At 38.0% G+C, this 23,461-nt stretch overlaps 1 protein-coding gene across 5 annotated transcripts in view; it reads left to right on the forward strand.

Annotated features, from left to right (window-relative positions):
• Positions 1-21,584, forward strand: part of LOC129758752 (ribosomal protein S6 kinase 2 beta) — a 100,299-nt gene extending 78,715 nt beyond the window's left edge. For 4 of the 5 annotated variants that reach the window (XM_055756357.1, XM_055756360.1, XM_055756358.1 and 1 more), the window contains 7 exons: positions 14,452-14,883; positions 14,955-15,263; positions 16,680-16,841; positions 16,907-17,235; positions 17,301-17,553; positions 17,616-18,191; positions 18,251-21,584. In XM_055756357.1, the coding sequence (XP_055612332.1) occupies positions 14,452-14,883; positions 14,955-15,263; positions 16,680-16,841; positions 16,907-17,235; positions 17,301-17,553; positions 17,616-18,191; positions 18,251-18,652 (2,463 nt within the window). In that variant the 3' untranslated portion in view covers positions 18,653-21,584. The remainder of the gene's footprint in view (positions 1-14,451; positions 14,884-14,954; positions 15,264-16,679; positions 16,842-16,906; positions 17,236-17,300; positions 17,554-17,615; positions 18,192-18,250) is intronic. The other variant, XM_055756359.1, reaches the window with a different exon arrangement.
• Positions 21,585-23,461: the final 1,877 nt, after the last annotated feature.

The following is a 23,461-nucleotide window of genomic DNA, read 5'->3' on the forward strand; positions in this document are numbered from 1 at the left end:
AAATACATACACCTCTTAAACAGCTAATAACTTTTTTGTCTAAAAAGATGCGAAGTTATGATATTCAACAAAGTTGTTCAGTAGAAAATTGCCTGTAAGAAATTTATAAATTGGTACAAATACCATTAGCAGGCTCGGTTCCACAGAAAAATCTAAATTGATGTTGATTTTTCAGTACAAAATATTCAATTTTCCCATATAAACCTAAAATTTCAAATTTACTCATGTAAACGTTACTTAAAAATTCTGCAAAAAATCATGGATGAGTTTTGGATCAAAACGAAGCTTTTAAGACCCCAGGGTTTGAGAAATTCAAAAATGACCCCAAATCGACTCAGTCTACTGAATATATGAAAACACATATACAGTTTCAAATGGAAAATGTGTATCATCATACCTTATTGTGCCTAGAAAACGGATATGGGATATGATCCTTCGGGAAGAATAAAGCGCCAACAAAACTCCGTTCATCATAATTCCACAAAACCGTTGCTATTTTAACCGCTAACGATGGAAGGACGACGCTGCTGCTCATCAGTATTCATACCGTTTCGGCGTTTCTGCTTATGGTTCATAGTTTTCCTTAAAAGGTAACTAATTAGTTACTCCACCCGAGAGCAGGGTTGTTGGATGATACCGGTGACTAAATATCTGCATACCATAATCATCGTGTAGTAAGTCCGTGCTTTCAATTTCCAAGTAAATCATGTTAAAATTGGTTCCATTTGATTTACCACTTCGCTGGCTTCCGGAAAAGTCAGACTGTTTTATTTAAGTTATAATTTCCGTTGACGCATTTTGTCATGTTTCCTCCAACAAGTTGGCAGTGTTAAAAAAATGGCGGGAAAAAAAATATGAATTTGGATTCAAAATTCAGAATTGAAAATGAACTCAGAATTGTGACTTGAAAAAGAAGAGAGTGTGGCCCAATCACAAAAATATGTTAGGATCTAAAACCACATTCTGTGGGTATTTAGTGAGTATTGCAAATTTTACCTTAGAATTTTATTTCACATAAAAAGTTTATGAGTTATCTTCTATTACTTAAAGTCCAAGTGTAGCTTGCAAGGGTTTCCCAAGGGTCTTGCGAGTTTTCATTTTTTCTGGATGAGTGCCTCAGGGAAGCGTGTCTTTCTTTCAGCGTACTTACCCAAGTTTATCTTCGATATGAGAAATGTACACAAAAATCTTTATGGTTACAAACATTCTTTCTATGTAAATACCTTGATTGTTCTTGCAAGTTCCAGAAATTTAAAAACACTAGGTAAACTAAAAATGAACGCTTGTAACTCTGCTCCGAAAACTCGAGAACCTTTGATGATGCCTTTTAAATACCGCCTTTTCCTATAAGAACGAACCAATAAAAAAATTTATAAGCCCTGTAAAACCCCTGGATTTCAAGGGAATATGAATGCAATGGATGTTACATATCCTTGAAAATATTTCCTGATCACTCAAACCAATGCAAGGAAAAGCATGAGGTGTCCAGTTGGAGTGACCAATCTTCAAAAGTAAATTGTTCAGTATGGATTGTCGAATTAAAGTTTTCGTAATATTTTCCTGTAATAACAGACGTCTGTAGATTCAGATATTCTCATTTCTTTGCGCTTCCATCGTTAGAGTCGATGTGTTTTGTCCGTGGCTAGGCTGTGTCGAATGAGAAACACCCTCTTCTCAGCAATCGATAAGCTAATTGAAAATTTTAGTGAAGTTTCGATTCAAAACATAACGAGTTCTGACTTTCACTTGAGTATTTTGTAGTTTTTAACTTACCATTTGACCATTTTACATATTTTCGAAAATTGATCAACACAATTTTCGAAAATATGTATACATATAATGGTCAAACCAAAGCAACCAAAAGTTCAGATAACATTCCTCTATCAGGTTTGATCAGCTCAGTTGTGTATGTGTAAAGTTGAAAAAAAGTTCGCATAAATTTCTAAACAACTTCTAATCAGCTTAAAAAAGCTCATTTATAAGCAGAAAAAAAATTGAAAAAATACTTTTTTGCTCCTTCATATGTCTTCTCAAGTTCACTAATTTGATTTAAATTAAACAAGAATAATTTTAACTCACATTTTAATAACATGTTCTTATCCAGCCTCAAGATCACCGCTTGAAAATCGACCTACACCCTCAGAAAATCCTACACAAAAGCAAGTGAAAATAAGCCAAAACAAACCGTAAGTGCAGGAACCCAGTAGTATGTAAAAATGATGGTACGAAAAATTATGTAGCAAAGGCTTGTACGTACCAACCACTATGTAGAAAGTACGCGAAAGAACGCAGAGCTCTGTGAACTGAAAAGTATGTTAAAATCACATAAGTAAGGAAAGTTTCCTAATTCAAATTAGAAATTAGGAAGCAGGGACATTTTCTTTCGAATTGAATTTGGTTAGATAATGCCAATTTATTGTTTATAAATTATGAAATAAAAGCTATGTAGTAAAGATTTTTCGATTAGATACTATCTTAAATATTTCTGGGCCACTGTTTTTTTTGGCGAACTGGCTCCGTCGGTTCACCCAAGAAATTCTTCGCTGGATAGCATGATGGGTAAACCGGACGCCACCCTAATAGTATTCGCTACTTCGGAACATCGGTTAGCTTGAGCTGGTGTCATTGGGATACAGTTTCTAGGGCTGGGTGCAGGTTGTAAATCCTATGGAAGTAAAAAATGATCGAAAAAGTTGTTTAAAATGACAAAAGAAATATTACCATGCTTTTTGGTTTGCTTGACTGGTGACTATGGTGAAATTTAGTCAAATTTGAGCAAAATTTTGATAAATTGCGGCCTCAGAAAAACATCATGAGTAGGCAACGATTTTACTTGATGTGATGGTTTTTCTTCAAAATGACCTCCGGTTCGTAATTTCTACTGCATTTCCACTTCACATTGCCGTTTCCCAAGTAACCATGTGTTTGTTTATGCAAACATGGGTTGAAGTTCGAAACCTTCAAATCCACTTCAAAGTTCCTATATTGCGAAAATGTTTGTGAACGCTCGTTGGAGCTAATTGGCAACTTTTAAGTTTACAAAAGAGTGCAACAGAGATTTTGTACGAACTATTGAACTATACCAAAGACTTGCAACACTTTGATAGTTACTTGATGTTGATAAATGAGGAGTTCGTAACAAGTAGATTATTTTGCTTCACACCACCTTCAAAAATTCCAAAAAGTAGAAACAGGAATCAAAATAGTACTTTAAGGGGGGAGTAGGGTACAGTGTCCACCGCAAATCCTGTTTTCTAAAAGGCATCCTCGAAAGTGCTCCGTCACCGGCTCATTTTTCAATATTTATCTACGAATTATCTACGAAAAAGTTACTAAATGTTCTCTTAATAATGATTTGTATAATGCAGAAAATTTGAATACATTTGTTTGAACGATAGCTCTAAAAAAAATTCGTGAAAATGGTGTTTTTTTTATCCGTTAGACCCTACTCCCCCCTTAATTGTTTAATTGCTTATATTATCGAGCATTCAACGCAACGTTTATGGAAGTGTTATGTCCTCTGCCCAGAAAAAATATAAATGAAATACATATGAATCATATCAATTGGCAGGAAAACATTCAACAAAATACTTCATTATGAAAGAAATCATTCTGAAAAATTACCGTTTTGATTTAGTTCAATATAAATCTAAACAAATAGTGCAGCAATAGAACAGCAGATTAAAAGATACTTTAGAAGTTATTTTTTTTTTAGTTTGCATTATTCTTGTGTAAATCTGTTAATAACTAATTTACTAAGTTGAGACATTTGTTCTACTAATCCAAAAATTCAATGAAAAAATCTAGAACACTTTGGAATTCTACCTAAAAAATTAAATTTGATGATTTAATTAGATTTAGTGTAAAAATTGAAATTGAAATAAAAGATACATCACGAGGATATATCTGGTTTAGGGAAAAAATTCAAAGTTGAAAAGCAGAAAACATTGACTCACCTGTTAATTTGAGAGTTTCTTTAGAAATCAGGTATTTAGGAAATTAAATGAAAAATTATTCTAGACTAGCTGACCCGGTGTGCTTTGCTACACCTTCCAAAAATTATTGAAATTTATGGTACCTAGTTATTCAACTTTTAGTTTTTTTACACAAAATCATCAATCCCATTTCAAAAACATTATTTTTTTTTTCAAAATAAAATTGCAATTTTTTTTTATTTGAAATCTTAATTAAATATTTTAAAATCAAACCATTTAAGAAACATTTCCCGTGCACAAATATGCTCCCATGCAAATTAGGTTCCATTTTCTCGATTAGTTATCGAAATATTAAATATTGTATGAGTGGCCCTCTTCCCACTTTTTATCGTTCCACTGAATGGAGGGAGGGCTGCTAAACTACCGGAAAAAGATTTCTCATGCAAAATTTGGTTTCGTTTGCATTATTCGTTGTCGAGTTATGCTCTAAATTTTGTATCGGACCCCCTCTTCCTATATCTATCCCCTACCTGGAAGAAATGGATAAAAATCAAAATTCCGTGTATTCAAATACACTTTCTTGCCAAATTCTGTCCATTTGCTCGATTGTATGATTGTTCTCATGTCATATTTGGTTCCATTTGTTAGATAACTGGTGGTCGTTTTATAAGTTCTTGGTTTATGCAAAACAATCGTATGTGAGCTCCCGTCTTCTCTAAATGTATCCCCAATTGAAGGAGACAGAAGTCTTAAAAAGCAAATAACCATTTTAAGTATCCAACTGCTTTCCTATGCCATAGTTGTTTCCATTTGCTCGATAAGTTCTCGAGTTATGCAAAAAATTGTAAAGAAGCCCCCTTCTCTGCTTCCTATCACGCAACTGGAAGAAGTACCAAATATTCACAGAAACATTCCTTGTTCTCAAAAACCCTCCCAAATCAAATTTCGTTTCATTTGCCGGGTAAGTTCCCGAGTGATGTGAAAAATTGAATGGGAGCACCCTTCGCCCTTAAGATTTTCCGACTTGAAGAACGGAGGCTTTTAAAAATATCATAAAAACATTTCTCGTAATCATACATCTTTCCACGCCAAATTCGGTTCCATTTGCTTGATTATTTTTCCAGTAATGCTGAAAACTGTAAAGCAGCCCCCTCCCCACTTTCTATTTCCTCACTGGACGGAGGGAGGGGTACCATATATTCTAGAACTATGTATTGTACCCAAATACCCTTCCAAACCAAATTTGGTTTCATTTGCTCGAATAGTTTTCAAGTTATGTAATAAAAAAATTGGTTAAAGGCCCCTCCCCTTTTTCCTGAATCTCCACTGGAAGAAGGGAGGGGTCTGAAATAATCATAGAACCATTTCTCGTATCCCACTACCCTCCCATGCCAAATTTGTTTCCATTTGCTTTATTAGTTCTCCAGTTATGTAAAAAATTGTAAAGAAGGCCCCCTCCCCCCTTCCTATTTCCCCACTGGAAGGAGGTAGGGGTACCAATCCATCAAATAAACGTTCCTCGTACCGAAATACACTCCCATGCCAAATTTGGTCCCATATGCATGATCAGTTCTCGAGTTATGAAGACTTATCACTTTTATTTAAATGACCCCCTCCCTCCTTCCAGAAAGAGGGAGGGATCCCAAACTATTATAGGAACTTTCCCCGAGCTCCAATACCCCCATCTGCCAAGTTTCGCGCAAATCGGTTCAGTAGTTTTCGAGTCTATAGGGAACAGACAGACAGACAGACAGACAGACAGAAATTCATTTTTATACATATAGATACTAGCTGACCCGGTGTGCTTTGCTACACCTTCAAAAAATTTTGAAACTTGTGGTACCTAGTTATTTAACTTGTTATTTATTTGCACAAAATTTTAAGTTCAATTTCAATATCATTAAATTTTTTTTTTCAAAATGAATTTGCAAATTTTTTATTTTGAAATCTTAATTATTTTTTTTAAATCCGTGTTTTAATCCTTTTTATGACTCTGAATTTCTTTGCTTAAAAAGTTTATAACTTATGCCAAAATATTTTTTTTATAAATATGAAACTTTGTCAAACTATCATGTGAGCATTTTCAGTAACAAAATAACATCATGGGACATTTATTTTACCTATACGAATTACTTCCATTCCTATATCCCTAATTGAAAGAAGGTGGGTCTCATAACATCAGAAAAACACTTCTTGTATACAAATACGATCCCACGTCATATATGGCCCCATTCTCGATAAGTTCTCGAGTTATTCAAAAAATTGGTGTCCCTCTCCCTACTGTATATCTCCCCTCTGGCAAGAGAAGGAGTTTTAAAACCATCGAAGAAACATTGCTTGTACACAAATTTTCTCCCATGATAATTTAATTCTATTTTCTCGATAAGTTTTAGAAATATTAAACAAATTTTATCAATGCCCTCTTTTCCCTCTATATAGTTCCACTGATTTGTGGTAGTGATGCTAAACTACCGGAAAAAACATATCTTGAGCTCGAATACCCTCTCATGCCAAATTTGGTTTCGATTGATTTATAAGTTGTCGAGTTATGCTATAAAATTTGTATCGGAGCCGCTCTATCTACCTATTTCCTACCTAGAAGAACAGGATCAAGATTGAACATTCCGTGTATTCAAATACACTCCTATGCCAAATTCTTCCCCAGTTGCTAAATTGAATGATTGTTCCATTTGTTAGATAAGTTTTTGGTTTATGCAAAACAATCATACATATATGAGCTTCCGTCTTCCCTAACTGAATTCTCAATTGAAGGAGATTTTTATTTTATTTTATTTACGACATAACAGTTATGTCTTACGACATAACTTGACGAACATAGTTCCTAAAATTCACTCGGTCCATGGCAACCGTTCTCCAATTTCTCGGGCACCCCACGTTCGCCAGATCATTGAAGGAGAAAGAAGTCTCAAATAAGCTAATAACCATTTTACGTATTCATGCCAAAGCTTTCCCAAGCCAAAGTTGTTTCCATTTGCTTGATTAGTTCTCGAGTAATGCGAATAATTGTAAAGGAGCCCCCCCTCCCCCTCCCTCTCTCCTTCATATCACCCCACTGGAAGGAGGCAGTAGTACCAAATATTCACATAAACCTTCCCTGTGGTCAAATACCCTCTCAACCCAAATTTCATTCCATATGCTTAGTAAGTTCCCGAGGGATATAAAAATTATATGGGAGGACCCTCCCCCCTTAAGATTTTCCGACTTGAAGGACGAAAGGTTCTCAAAATATCATAGAAACATTTATCGTAATCATATACCTTCCCACGTCAAATTGGGTGCCATTTGCTTATTATTTATCCAGTTATGCTAAAAATTGTAAAGGAGCACCCTCCCCCTTTCTATATCCTCACTGGAAGGAGGGAGGGGTACCAAATATTCATAGAACTGTTTATCGTACCCATATACCCTTCCTAGCCAAATTTGGTTTCATTTGCTCGAATAGTTTTCAAGCTATGCAATAAAAAAGTGGTTAAAGCCCCCCCCCCCTTCTTCCTGTATCTCCAATGGAAGGAGGGAGGGGTTTGAAATAATCATAGAACCATTTTTCGTATTCCACTACCCTCCTATGCCAAATTTTGTTCCATTAGCTTGATTAGTTTTCGAGTTATATGAAAAATTGTAAGGTAGCCCCCCTCCCCCCTTCCTATCATCCCAATGAGAAGAGGGAGGGGTACCAAATATTCATAGAAATATTCCTTGTTCCCAAATATCACCCCATGCCAAATTTGATACCATTTGCTTGATGGGTTCTCGACTTATGCAAAAAATTGTCTTTTATTTGGGAGGCCCCTCCCTCCCTTCATGAGAGAGGGAGGGGTCTCAAACCATAATAGGAACCTTCCTCTGCCTCCAATACCCCCACCTGCCAAGTTTCACGCAAATCGGTTCAGTAGTTTCCGAGTCTATAGGGAACAGACAGACAGACAGACAGACAGACAGACAGACAGAAATTCATTTTTATATATATAGACTAGCTGACCCGGTGTGCTTTGCTACACCTTTCCAAATCAAATGATATTTTCAGAAATTATTAAAATTTTTATTGTTTTGTTGGCCCATTATAACATAATTCAAAATTAACCATATAAAATGAGAGCTGCAGCTGAAGTTTTGAATTGCAATACAAAGATGATTTAAACTAATTTTCTGAATTTTGATCTATAAATTTGTGCTAAAGTTCCGATAATTTAATCTATTTTTTTTAAGCTTCGCCCTGAAATATGAGGGTCTCAAATCAATCGTACGCAAACATCTAACTTATAAAAAATGGTTGTTTTTGGTTGATATGTTTTAAATTTATGCTAAAAAACTGATAAGAGACCTCTCTGTCCTTCCCATCACCCCCTGTTGATTGGAGGTCGTGGTGTTTAATAATCATACCCATATTTTTCCTAACCAAGAATCCTCTTATATCAAATAAAGTTATATTAGCTGATAAATTTTTGAGCTTTACAACAAAATTTATATAGAGCCCTCCCCCCCCATTCTTTTACTCTCTACATTGTAAATCGTAAGGGTCTATAACTATCGTGGAAAAATATCTCGTATCCAAATACCTCTCTATGCCATATTTGTTTCGTTGCTTTGTTGTTCAAAATTTCATTAGACCCACCTCCCTTTACCTATGTACATACTCACTGGAAGGAGGAGGGTGTGTCAAATAATCAAAGAATCATATCAGAATCATTTTCCATGTTAAGTTTTGCATATTTCTTGGATTTTGTAAAAAAAAACATAAGCTTTCCTCTTCTCTTCCTATGTTCCCAGTTCTATTCTCCTTCAGCAAGAAAGGAATTGTTTCTCATAGAAATATCTGTAGTATTGAAATACCACTCCATGCCAAATTTAGTTTTATTTGCGTAGTAAATTCTTGAGTTATGCATAAACTTGAAACAGAGTACCATCCCCCTTCCATTCTCCCCATTGAATGGAGGGGTGAGAATTTAATATTCATAGAAGTATTTTTCGTACTCAAGTACTTTTTGATGCCAAATTTGGTTTCATTCGCTCGATTAATTCTCGATTATGCAAAAAATTTGTATGAAAGCCCCCGGTTCCCCCCTTTATATCGTTCCGCTGAAAAAAATGGGGCTTCAATTTATCATAGAAACATTTCTCGTATCCAAATACCCTCACACGCCAAATATGGTTCCATTTGCTCGATCAGCTCCCCAGTTATACTCAAAATTGTAAGGGTGACCCTTCCCCCTCCCCTTTTCATCCACCTCTTTGAAAGAGTGAGGGATACCAAATATTCATAGAAGCATTTCTCGTACCCAAACTTCGTACCATGCCAAATTAGGTTCCATTTGATGTTGTAGTTCTCGAGTTATGCTGTAAAAATTGTATGAAACTCCCCTCTCTCCTTCCTTTCTCCCCGCTGAAAGAAGGAAGGGGTCTCAAACAATCATTAGAACATGTCTCGTTCCCAAATACCCGCCCATGCCAAGTTTGGTTCCATTTGCTTGATTAGTTTTTGTGTTATGTCAAAAATATAAAAGAAGCCCCCCCCCCTTGATATCTCCCTATTGGAAAGAGGGAGGGGTCTCAAATAATCATAGAAATATTTTTTGTATCCAAATACCTCCCCATGGTAAATTTGGCTCCATTTGCTTTATTAGTTTTTGAATTATGTAAAAAAACATGAAATAGGCCTCCTCCCCCTTTCTAATAGAAAGAGGGAGGGGTCTCAAATAATCATTGAAATATTTTTTGTATCCAAATACCTTCCCATGCCAAATTTGGTTCCAATATCTTGATTAGTTTTCGAGTTATATAAAAAATTGTAAGATAGCCCCCCCTCCCCCCTTCCTATCACCTCACTGAGAGGAGGGAGGGGTACCTAATAATCCTAGAAATATTCCTCGTTCCCAAATACCACCCCATGCCAAATTTGATACCATTCACTTGATTGGTTCTCGAGTTATGGAGAAAATTGTCTTTTGTTTGTTAGGCCCCTCCCTCCCTTCATGAAAGAGGGAGGGGTCTTAAACCATAATAGAAACCTTCCCCGGCCTCCAATACCCCCACCTGGCAAGTTTCACGCAAATCGGCTCAGTAGTTTCCGAGTCTATAGGGAACAGACAGACAGACAGACAGACAGAAATTCATTTTTATATATATAGATGACCGCACTAGTCAAAAGTGTCTCCTGGTCGTATCCTTTCATCCATGACCAACAACAATTTATTTGCTAGGATGCAGAGGTAACCTCGGTCCTAAAGCACAATATTGTTCTTTTATCCCTTTCTCTCTTTTCCAATCTATCCTTTGACTACTAGGACGTGGCCGGCGCCGTTATTGATGTTAAAAAAGAGAGCATCAGTTTTGGGCAAAGAGAATGTGCTGTCAATCCCAGACACCATTCTTTTGACCTTTGAACAAAATTGATGGCCTCGGTCATTCACGGAGTAGCAACCATTGGCGATGTGGAACTAGTTCTACTGAGCCACGCCAGCGATCATGGAACTCGAAATGTAGTACTTAGTTATATTTATTAACATTGAATTTAGGAAAAAAAATGTCTTGAAATCCATTCCTCAAAAGTTGTATAAAACATTTCGGACTCAATGATTAAAGGTGGATGTGAGTAGTCAAACAAGCTAAGCTAAGCTAAGCTAAGCTTGCAGATCGATAACAGTTGCGCTTTGAATCGCGAGGGCGTTGAAGACTATTTCAGGGTCTCTGGCAGGTTGTTGTAGAGTTTACTGGCAAAGTAGCTAGGTTTCTTTTTCGCGTATTCCGTCCTTACACGGGATAGGCGGAGATGATTTGCGTTTCTGGACAAACGGTGGGACGCCATTCTCTCGAGGCGCAAATTGTGGTGGGATTCTCTGCTTGCAGGAGTTTGTGGGTGAATATTAGAGTTTGGAACTTCTGGGCACCTCGTATAGGAAGTACTGAGTAATTCATGCCATATAACAACTCAGAAGGATATAAATAAAGCAGCTTGAAGACACGATTTTGCATGGTTTGCAGTTCTCTAAGGCGGCTTTTACATGCTTTGCCCCACAGCGATATTAGGTATCGTAACCTCGAGTGGAACAGCGCAAAATAAACGTTTGGCTGCCAGTGGGTAGGAATAAATGCAGATATTTTGATCAGCATAGGTTATCGTCCAGAAGTAATCCCAGATATTTGAACTGGCGCACTCGTTCAATAATCGTATTGCCTATACGGATTAATGGCAGCTGTGGTATGTAGCGACAACCGGAGTTGAACAACATGTACGAAATTTTTGATAGGTTGAGCGAAAGCAGGTTACAGTCGAAGTATTGCTGAAGGACTTGCAGGTTGTTACCAATCCATTCCACTATCTTGAGGGGGTTGAAGTGACTATATGAGATTATGGTATCATCGACAAAGAGCCGAACTTTGCCATGTAGGTTCAGTTTTGGAAGATTGTTGATAAAAACTAGAAACATCAGCGGCCTAGGTTACTCCTTTGTGGTACTCCCGTTGTAATGAATTTTTTGCTACTTGAGTATCCTTTCAGAGACACGAATTGTTGTCGATCTGTTATGTAGCTTTCAATTAACCGATGAGGCTGACCTCGTATTAGGATATATTGACAGTTTTACACGAACACCACCTTAGCAGGAGGCCTCAGCCATAACCTCAAACCATGGGAGAACAGAATCGATTTTTGAGAAGGGCGCACGATAAACGCGTTTTTCCGGCACTCATATCGACAAATTCGCCCTGTGGAAAAACATTACACGGTGTTCGTGTTTTGATTTTTTTTTGGCGTTCAGGGTTGCCAAGTGCATTGATATTTGGAAAATGATTATATTTTTTAATTGCATTGTTATTGCATTGTTATTGAAAAACCTTTTCATAAGTACTGAGAATTTGCAATATTCCCGTAGATTTCTAGAAAAAAATGAAATGCAATTAAAGGCGTAGAAATTGATTGCAACATTTGTCTGAACGGAATAACAACTGCCTGTATCGCACACTTAAACGATGTAGCAAATTATGTGGATTTGTTTATAATAATCAGAGCATGCAGGAGATTATTTTCAAAGTCAACATAGACGGGCTTTCATTAAAATACTTTTTTTGTAACAGTTAATGATTTGGTATTCGTTTAGAAGATAGAAACAAATTTTGAATCTATCAAGCAGTATATGAAAACATATTTCAGATGTTTTAAATTCACCTTGAAAATTCATTAGAAAAATATGGCTTATCTTCATCGATTTTGGGACACATCATAATGAATTCAAACGTTTAGCTGTTGACATTTAAAAAATAATCAATTTAATCAATTCAGAAATATTATAATTAGTTGAAATCACACAAATACTGATTTTAGTAACGCACCTAGCATCACTGGTGAGGCCGCCAGCAAATCAAAGTTTGAGGTTATGGCTGAGGCCAATTTTTCGCCAACACTATCGTCCGTATATACCCTTATACCATACCATTCCAATTTTTGCAACAGCAAGTCGTAGTCTATTGTGTCGAATGCTTTCCTCAGATCCAAAAACAGGGCACCGACGTAGTTACGATTGTCCAGGTCGTCATATACATCTTCCAGAAGTTCGGTAGTTGCTGTTAATGTACTGCATCCCTTCCGGAATCCATACTGGCGCGGACTTATAAGGTCGTATCTCGATAGGTACTCACTTATCCTGGTGACGAGAAGTTTTTCCAGGATTTTGTTCAATACTGAGAGCGTTGAGATTGGGCGGTAGTTTGAAACGTCTGAATTGTCTCCAGACTTGAAAATAGGAGTTACTCGGACTAGAGTGAACTTGATCTTTTACGATTATAGGAAAACTTCATTTTGTTCTAAAGAACACACATACATGATTCTACTTTTAACTCTGCAACTAAGCCAGCTAATCGGATTGGATTCGGGCTTCTTTTATTTATCAAGCTAATAAAAGTTAGAAAAATTTACTTACATAATTAAAAAAACACCCGCTAATTTCATCGGTAGGGAACCTAAAGTGCATAACAAAAATACATCAATAAGTCACACAAACGCAACCAATTTGCAAGTCATAGCTTGTGGGGAATCGTGGGCCACACATCTTGAATCACCTATGTTTTTATGTTTTTATACACATTCAGAACTTAAAATACTTTTTTCCTATCTGTAAAGTTTTCTTATGCCAAATGAACAGTTATGAAAAATATTTTGTCCATCTTATATACGAAATTTTGCCAAAACGTTTGCGAGCCAGGTTTTGGAATCTATGCGATCATACACAGCTCTCTTTTTTATTTCATCATCTGAAATTGCTTTAAAATAACGAAATTAATTAGAAAATCACAGTTTTGGTTCAACTCATAAACTTTGCATATTATTTGGTCAATTTGGATTTGGTGGCCAACGATTCCCCACCATTTTTCAAAATCCAAAAAATATTGCATTTTTTCAAACAGTCAGAATTGGGGGAAAATAACATATTAAAATTTAAAAAAATAGCTTATGATACCTTGAAAATGTAAAAAACCATACCATTTTTTGTTTTCATTTTATCTTTTGTAATAAAGAAGTTATGGAACAACGAAAAAAAGTGGCCTATGATTCCCCACTCTCCCATACAAATAACTTACAATCCTATTTCAGATCATCAAATTCCAGGAGTTTGTTGACCTATAGCGTTAATGCTATCCGAGATTTTATTGATAAATCCAAAATTTCATGAAAACAGGCAGTAATCTATTCTGTGACCTATTATAGAAATAATATGGTATCTTACACAGGCCAAGCCATTCCTCGAATTCGGAGTTTCTCGGTCAATTTTTTTTTAACCCGAGTGGTTGCGAGGGAAAAGTTTCTTTGGACATTTTTCAATCTTATGGATTCTTTGAAAACTGGTGGAAATTAATAGTCCACTTATATGGGTACATCTCGAGCCCTCTAAATGTCTCTATCGTATTTGCTTTGGGTATGTGCTTCCCCCTCCCCGAAGTACTGCATTGAGAAAAAATGACGGGTGCAACGGCGTGGAATCCAAGAAAAATTAAATGCAACCCCACAAAGCCACGATGAATTGATGCACATTTAATTGATGCAAACAGCCTTTTATTGTCATTGTCGAGGAGATTCCTTTGCGCATTGATTTTTATGGCTTGAGGCCTCAGGTTTCCCTTGATTGCCAGTGGAATGTCGATTCGATTGCATCTGTTTAACAATTTGTGTTAAAATTTATAATTATTTTTTTATTATTTTTTTTTGGTTTATATGTCACTCTGACTCACAGTTAAATTTAGACTGTAATATCCTAATATTGTATTAGCGTGACATATAATAAAAGGATCCTTGTGGAGAAACAGTAAAGCGCCATGACTTAAAAGAAAACTCCTGTTATGCCTTCCTTTTTTTCCTCAATATGTCGCATGAAGCTTAGAATGAGTTTTTGTTAGTCGATTATAATTGTACTCCTAATGACTGAAATAGCTTTGCATCTCTATGACGCCAGGATATGTCTGAATCACAGCTAATGGAAATATATTTCTCTCCTGTGCCCTTTTGCAGTCATCGTCCCAGGATAATGCCGAGATGGTCGTCGACGAGGGCTACGAGGTGTTGCTCAGCCAGCAGGCTCCCCAGCTTGACCCGGCCGGGCAGTTGGCCAGCACCAATCATCACCACCTGCACCTGCCCCAGAACCTGCATCAGCTGCATCATCACCACCATCAGCTGCTTCCGGATGATCACCACAACCAGTGCCACCCGATGGAGGGGGACGGGGAAGCCATGGATCTGGACGCATCCGGGGATGCTTCCGGAATGAAATCGGGCGATGAGCAGGAGTTCGACATCCGGGATGTGGTCCGCGAGGGTCACGACAAAGCTGACCCCTCACAGTTCGAATTGCTCAAGGTACTCGGCGAGGGTTCCTTCGGAAAAGTATTTTTAGTTAGGAAAATCGTTGGAAAGGATGCGGGTACTATGTATGCCATGAAAGTAAGTTTGATTGGTATAATCTCGTTTGAATCGAATGATCTAACTTTTTTTTCCAATTCAAATTTTTCCAGGTATTAAAGAAAGCCACCCTCAAAGTGAAGGATCGAGTTCGGAGTACCAACGAGCGAAACATTCTGGCTGACGTTGGTCATGCATTTATTGTGAAGCTGCACTATGCCTTCCAGACGCCCGGAAAGCTGTATCTGATACTGGACTTCCTGCGGGGCGGGGATTTGTTCACCCGGCTCAGTAAGGAGGTGATGTTTACCGAGGAGGACGTCAAGTTCTACCTGGCCGAGCTGGCGTTGGCGTTGAACCATCTGCACAGTCTCGGCATCATCTATAGGGACCTGAAGCCGGAGAATATTTTGTTGGATCAGGTGAGTCCATGCACGTTCGTGAAAACCCTACCATGCCAAATTTAATCCATTTGCTTGATCAATTCTCGAAAAGTTGTGTGAAAGTCCGCCTTCTCCCTTTTCATCTCTCCATTGGAAGGAGAGGAGGATCTAAAATAATAATGGAAACCTTTGTAGTATACAACACCCTCCAATAGCTAATTTGGTTCCACGGGATTTTACATTTAGAGAAATGGCTTCCAGTAGCGTAGGACAGTAGATTCGCGATGTCAAGAGATCGGCGACGAAAGAGGCTGGTTTTTCGTGTTTAGTTTCTGGGGGCTTGAAGAGTGTCCATGTCAATAAGACGGCATCGATGTTTGTAGCTTGGCAAGCGAAACGGGTCTTTTCAGTGCCAGGTGTTTAAGGCTCCTAGTAGGGACACCTACTACGTATTCGAGGATAAAATTTATCTGTGGCTGTGGATAAAGCGAACTATGCTGAAATACAAGCTTTTTACGCGATACATATCCTTGCAGTCCTTGGCTACTCTAAATAATAATCCAAGACTTCTGGAGCCTTCGGCGACAACGTAGTTCGTGTGTGTCTTGAATTCCAGCTGGTCTAGAACTACGTCCAGATCATTGAGCCACCACGTCACCACAGGTGCCACTATGAGTCCATCGGTGCAATAGAATGAATCATGATACACTTCATGTGTACTTCTTACTCCTTCAAGTTCACCTAGGGTCTCTGACCTTGGATCCCCCCTCGAACTATCGTTAAACTAATGGTGCCAGGTCATACTCGCGCTAGTGCGCTCCACACCATATATATTCGTTTACGAAACCACTTTAAGCTATAACTCTCCTCTTTACAACTCGAGATCTGATCTCTTCTATAACAACTTGAGAACCCACTTTTCCTCGTTATAACTCCAGGTTCACGCACAGACTCGCCACTGACGATTCGAGATCTGACCTCTCCTCGTAATGACTCGACTTTAAAACGCATGCCCCTCCGCTCAAGGCCTGATTTATCCTCTAACCTGGGGATTGGACGCACACTACTTGACAGCTCCCTGCCAATGGGATCAGTCTACAAAAACCGTTGTCCTGTATTCTCAACTCATGACTATCACAGCGCACGATCGGGACCCAATCGCTCAAAGTCGTGAGCCAATCTACCTCGAGGGTATCCCCCGACAGTGGTTTCCCCCCTCCCTACGAGGTCCGCTACGAATAAGGTCAAGTTTTATCCCCGCAGCTACCCTTAAAGGAAGCGAGCACTACCTCGACCTCTACTAATCGTGGAATCGGACGCACTTCACCCAGATGTAGTTATTGTCGTTGCCGAAACCAACTCCTATGATGGGCAACCAAAATCCCCGACAGTTCTAACTTATCGGTATAAATTCGTGAGCAACTGTTTGATGACTCTCTTTTTTCTGTATTCCAGGACGGACACATAGCTTTAACCGATTTCGGACTCTCGAAGCAACCCCTGGACGGATCCAAAACGTACAGTTTCTGCGGCACCGTCGAGTACATGGCCCCCGAGGTCGTCAACCGAAAGGGCCACACCTTCGCCGCAGATTGGTGGTCCTTTGGGGTTCTAATGGTAAATATGCTTTGAAAAGCGTTGAATTCGTTAGATCAGTACAATATGAAAATCGTTCATTACAGTTTGAGATGCTGACGGGCAACCTTCCCTTCCACGGTAGCAATCGTAACGATACGATGAACCAGATCCTGAAAACCAAACTTGGGATGCCAGAAAATCTGAGCCCGGAGGCTCAGAGTTTGTTGCGGGCCCTGTTCAAACGCAATCCCCAGAATCGGTTGGGGGTTGGCCCAAACGGTATCGACGACATCAAGCGGCACGAGTTCTTCTCTAACGTCGATTGGGATGCGTTCGAGCGGAAGGAGGTGCGACCCCCCTTCATTCCGGCCGTTTCCCGCGACGATGCGTTTTACTTTGACACGGAGTACACCAACAAATCGCCCAAGTATATGTTAGCTTGTGAGTTGAAGTAGAGAGCTGGGACTAATCGAGGGGTTTGGTGTTTTTTTTTTGCAGAGATTCCCCCGGTGGTCCTGTTAGTGCGAGTGCCCATGAGATCTTCCGCGGATTCAGTTTTATAGCGCCCTGTTTGCTGGACGACATTCAGAATCAGATGGGTCCCAGGGCACCGTTTACGAACGAAATTCCTGGTGTCAAACCGGTCGCCTTTGCCGATGAGTACGCAATGATGCAGGAGCTGGGTCGGGGAACGTTTTCCGTTTGTCGGTTGTGTGAGAATCGTACCACCAAGAAGCATTACGCCGTTAAGGTTCGTTGTTTGGTCGTCGAACTACGTTTTGAGAAATTTAATTATTTTCTGTTCATTTTTAGATTATCGACAAATCCGGTCACGATTGTCGAGAGGAAGTGGAAATTCTACTGCGATACGGCAATCATCCGAACATCGTGTCTCTGTTCAGTGTCCACGAGGACCCCACTTATGTGTACCTGGTAATGGAGTTGCTAAAGGGAGGGGAGCTGCTGGATCGAATCTTGTCCATCCAATACATGTCGGAGGTTGAGGCCAGTGCGGTCCTGAAAACGGTCGTATCGGCCGTTGCTTATCTGCATGAGCATGGGGTCGTCCACAGGGACCTGAAGCCCTCGAATCTGTTGTACGCATCCGCCAATCATACTCCGGAATCGCTGAAACTGTGCGATCTCGGATTTGCCAAGCAGCTTCGGGCTGACAACGGTTTGCTCATGACCCCATGCTATACGGCCAACTTTGTAGCGCCCGAAGTGCTTAAGAAGCAAGGTTACGATCTAGCGTGTGACATTTGGTCCCTCGGGGTGCTGCTGTACATAATGCTTGATGGTAAAACTCCTTTCGCAAGCACTCCGAACGATTCTCCGGATATGATTCTGGCCCGGATAGGATCCGGGAAGGTCGATCTGGAAACAGGGGTAAGTTGAATCGACTGATTTGTTTGTTATACTCGAATAACAACGTTGTTTCGATTTAGAAATGGCCCAACATCAGCGAGGAGGTCAAGGAACTGCTCCGGCAGATGCTCCACATTGTGCCACAGCGACGTCCAACGGCGGCCCAGATCCTACGGCATCCGTGGCTGTCCCGGTCCCGGTTGTTGTACAACCAGCCGGGCATGATGCATCCCTATCAGCAGCAACAGCAACATCTGCATTCGACAACGCAGTCCACCATGACGATGGCCACCGGAATGATGGCCAATGCGACGGCTGCCCTCACTGGGGGAGATTGTACCCCGGCCGAGAATCCGGAAGCCATCAAGGGAGCCGTTCACGCCACCTTCCGTGCCATTTCATCGCCGCAGGCCGCCAACCTCGGGCCGGTAGGGATGTCCGATCTGGCCCGGAGACGGAAAGACAAACTGAATAACTCGTAATGTGGGCCCTTCATCTTTCCAAGTGTACTTGGACTTGTTTGGCAAAAGTTGTAGATGACCCTACTACAATTTGTGTACGGTGTGTGTGTATATGAAACAAAATTTGTGTATTTATTGTCCCAAAAGTGGTCAGCCGAGAAGCGACTACCAGCAGTTATTGGAACCTTCCGAGGCGTTGTTATTATTTTTGCCGAGGATGATGATTCCGGAAAGGAAGGAGGTAACTTGTAAGTGAGTACAAAAAAACTATTTAGATTCCGGGGACACTTCTAATGCTTCCAATCCTATATATGCGGCCGGAGCCGAAATGATACCGGAGTAGTAGATCCAAACTAGCAAACAAGCGTGTGGAAGACAGTTTTACGATCTAACAACAACAATAACTACTACAATGATGTATGTTGTTGGAAGCAAACTAAAGTAGTTTCGGGTAATAACATTATCTGTGCTGTAGCGCGCAGAACACTTAGCGAGGGAATTTCCCCTTGTTTCCGTAGTTTGCAACTTAACAATTGGTTTTTAAAGAGTGTTTTTTCTATGTGTATTTGTGTCCTGTTGCCATTGCATCGTGAAACTAGTAAAAAGATTTTATTATATGTTAACATTTTACTTCAATGCATTTATTTTTATTTTAAATGAGGGCGAACAAAAACACAAAACTTTTCGAACGAGTAGGTACTTGAAAATGTTATTTTTTTCTGTTTTAAATTTTATCTCATTTTAATCTCCAAAAAAATATATGATCGATAAAAATTTTCCAAATTCAAATTTTTCCAAAATCAGTTTTGGAAATATATGCAACAAAAGTGCTGTTTTCTTTGGTTCTTCTTCAATTTGATTAAATATATTATATTTGGTCAAATTTGGCATTAGATTTGGTTTGAAGTTTAATGATTTTTAATTAAATTCACCAATCAAATTCATGCAAAAATCGTTTCGGAATTCATCTGCCGAAACAGTTCTGTATACTTATTAATGATCGAGAAACCCTGCATACACTTTTCTTTATTTCGGACTTTGGTTTCAACATCAATCGAAAAGTTGTAACATTTTACCAAATGCTAATTTGTAGAAAAGAAGTTTTTTCTTGGTGAATTTTGCCTAATTAGTAAATATGCTAACGGTCTTCAATTTTTGGAAATATTCTTATATTTAGATTGTATTCTGTTATGTTTGGAATTTTTAAAATAACACATACTTTCAAGTAGTATAATAGTGCGTTTTATTTTCCCGTTCTTGGGTATTTTTCATGTTTGAATTTTATTTGGCTCTTGTTCTTGCACAAAATTTGAAAGCAAAAAAATCGAAAGAAAAACCAGTGCAAAAAATCATATAACTTATCAAGTGAAAAAAATAAAACGCACAAAAAGCGTTGCCAAGTGCATCAAGTTCCAGGATTGTGAAAAAGGTTGAATATTGAGAAACAAACAAAACTGATCCATAGTAGGGAAAAATAAGACCTGTCGAACTTATTTCGTATAACAGCCAATATCTTTGCGTCTAAAATTAAAAGAAAATTTAAAAACCAAAACAGCACTCCAAGTCTATTACCATCATGTCACCATCTACCGCCCAGACACCATTTACCGCCCAAAATCACCCTTTTGTTTGTATTTTGAAAAAACTGGGATGTTTTCTCCAAAAATAAGACCTGTGTTCTGTGTCGGCATCATTGTTCGATCATTTCACTGAAAAAACATCACTTAATTATGCCAACTATAGCCATAAATTAAATGTTTAGTTTTTGGTTTCCGGTCAAATTGTTGAATTCGACGCCTGTTAGCGAACTAAGCATTACTGTACTCCTAGGGCAAAAAGGGTTTTTGTTTTCAAGATAGTACTTATTTGACCTAAAATCGACTTGAAACGATAGTTTTATTTTCGTAGAATAGATTTGCATCGAAAAATTTCCGATTTTTTCAATAGTTGTTGTTTTTGGAAGCGATTAGTGATGGGCGGTAATTGGTGTTTAAAAAAAAGTGTGGGTTCCTAATGACCGGTCACGCACAATTTCTTTGTTTTTAGCGCATGTATTGTATCAAATGTGTAAATTATAAGAAGAATTTAGTTCGATTATGTTAGAAAATGATGTTTTATCGCTGAAAGTAACCGGTTACTTGAGGCTGTTTGCCTGGAATCATCATTTTGTCAGTCAACGCACTTTGTTACAATTTGTCAAAAATTTGCGGGAAAAATTTCACAAAATGTATTCTCTCATGTTCCTCAAAATGCTTTTGACAGCTCGTTATATGGAAAATACTAAAAAGAACAGTTTCCGTGTTGTTAGATAGTTTTTCCTTAAGAAAACCTTATTGATACCCAAAAAGTCGAGTGGGCGGTAATAGGGCCAGTTGAACACCTCAACATTTAGTTAATTATTTTGAAAAGCGCACATTTTTCGCATTCCACTAAATTTTTAATTGAAAGTATAGCAGTTTTGAGATGTATTGGAAAAGAAAGCGAATAAAAATCTGCCGTCGTTTTTTTATTACACATGTTTGAAGTTGAAAAACCGCTTAACTGGGCGGTAGATGGTGACATGATGGTATTTGAATAATCCTATCAACGAAAACCAAGTGAAAATATGTAAACATGCGCTTTTAAATGTTCAAATAAATAAAAACACAGCTCTGTCGCTTCGATTAGAAATCATACCAGCAGTCAGCAGTCTAAATTTGAAAGTATGAGATACAATTAGCAAGAAAAAAAACTCAAAGGAGATAAACTAAAAAAAAACTATGATGTTCAATTATTCTTTACTCCAACGATTTACTTCAAAATAAGCGAGACATAAACTCATAAAAGCACTATTGTTGAAAAATACACCCACAGAAGCATTTGTGTATATTTATGAATATACACATTAAGGAAACTTGGAAGAAAGGAAGCAAAACTTTAACTAAAACACTATTACACTTAAAAAAAAAAAACAGAACAAGACAAAAATCTAAAACACAAATAAAAAAGAAAATTATGAAATGAGATACTTTGATAACCCCACATATATTTTGAAGAGACTAATTAGTGAAACACAAAGTAATTGGAACACTTTGGGTAAAACTGCATACGCGAAACCAAAAAAAAAAGAGTTTAAACAAAGGAACAAATAAAATGAGCAAAGGTTATTTACAATAAAAATTGTGCCATAAAAAGATTATCAGAAGCAGTAAACCGAAAGAAAAAAAAACCAAATGATAAACTAACCGGAACGATTCCTAGAGCAAAAAAAACGAGGGGATTAAAGTCTGTGTGTAAGTGCGCATTTCGGCTAGCACGTGTTATTAAATTGTTGGAATTGAACGTGACATTACCTTGACAGTACTAAAAATAAAATGAAACAAGAAGGAAAGAATAACATACAAACAAACTAATGTTTTGTCGATCTACGCATACATATTTAAATTCTATCGTATAAATCAATCAACAACCCGCGTTACTGGTATTCTCAAACAAAATAGAAGTGAAAATGTGATAAGCGTGTACTATTTTTGGCATTTTCTTCCTTGATTAAACATATAGTAGAAAAATGACGAAAAAATCCACTACCGTTTAACATTTTGTTATTTAGTTTCCATACACAATAACCCAACGGCTTTTATCGCAAAAGAAGGGTTTCACTAGCTGAAGCTTCCATGTTTAATTTTGTTTTTATTATCTTGTTTCTAAGTAAAATAATTGTTTTTCCATACACGTAGAAAAAGAAAAAAAAACTAACACTAATTCAGATAGCTTTTATTTATCGCTTTTTCATCGGATTTCAATGGTGATGGCCATAACAGCATCCAGTCGTTGTTGTTGATGGTCACTCACACATACACAACTGGAGTAGTGATACGAGTTCAGATCACCTATGTAGTAGCGTATTTTTAGTCGCATGTAGCATAATGTAGTGGATATTCATAGCGTTTTTAATATTTTACACACATACACACAATAAAGAGGAGAACATACAAATGCATTATAACTAATTACCACGTAAAACTGTTCGCGAGTATGAAGAAATGGTCAAAGGAGAAGAATAAACTAAAACTTGAATACTAAAAACCTAAAACAAAAAATGAAGAAACAAAAGTAACAAAGCTATATTTCGCAATTCGTAATAAGTTCACTGCGTACTGGAAATCAATATGAAAGAATAATAAAAGTATACAACATATTGAAAAAAAGCCAATTGCTCCATCATAAACTTGTGAAATCGACCTGTTGGCGTGTACATCTTAGTGAATGAACCTGTGTCATCTAAATCGAATTGACTTCCGTTTTTATTTAGCCTGGAATAGCAACTGGTAGTCATCTGGACCTCAAAAGATTTCATCTCTAGCAGATCCTCCATTTGGAATAGACTTTCTAGAATCGCTAAACGCAGCAATCATTCTTGAACGGGTAGAATCCAAGCTGGTCAAACTAAAGTAAAACTTAGAGTGAGAATCAAGGAACACAAAAATGCAGAAGGTAATAGAATGCAGGAGCGAAAAATGAAGTGTAGCCGCCCATGCGTCAGGATTCAACCATATCATAAGTTCATCAACCCTACCACTCTTCATATAGTCAGACGAACATCATCCTGTAGATGGGCAACATCGAGCCCGAAACCGGTCGACAAAAAAGGTAAATTTAAACCTTGTTTTTTGTGTAGAATCCAAGCGTTCGTATATCATCATTGAATCACTTATTCCAACACAATCTGCTTACTTCAAGCCGTACAAACTTTTCTGCAACCGAACGGTTTTCGATTGCATGAAGACTATGTTCGGAAATTCGCTCAAGAAAAGCAATCAGGATTTATTTCAAGCTTAAAAACGTATACCT

Source organism: Uranotaenia lowii, chromosome 3 (assembly GCF_029784155.1).
Source record: "Uranotaenia lowii strain MFRU-FL chromosome 3, ASM2978415v1, whole genome shotgun sequence".
Lineage (NCBI taxonomy): Eukaryota > Metazoa > Arthropoda > Insecta > Diptera > Culicidae > Uranotaenia > Uranotaenia lowii.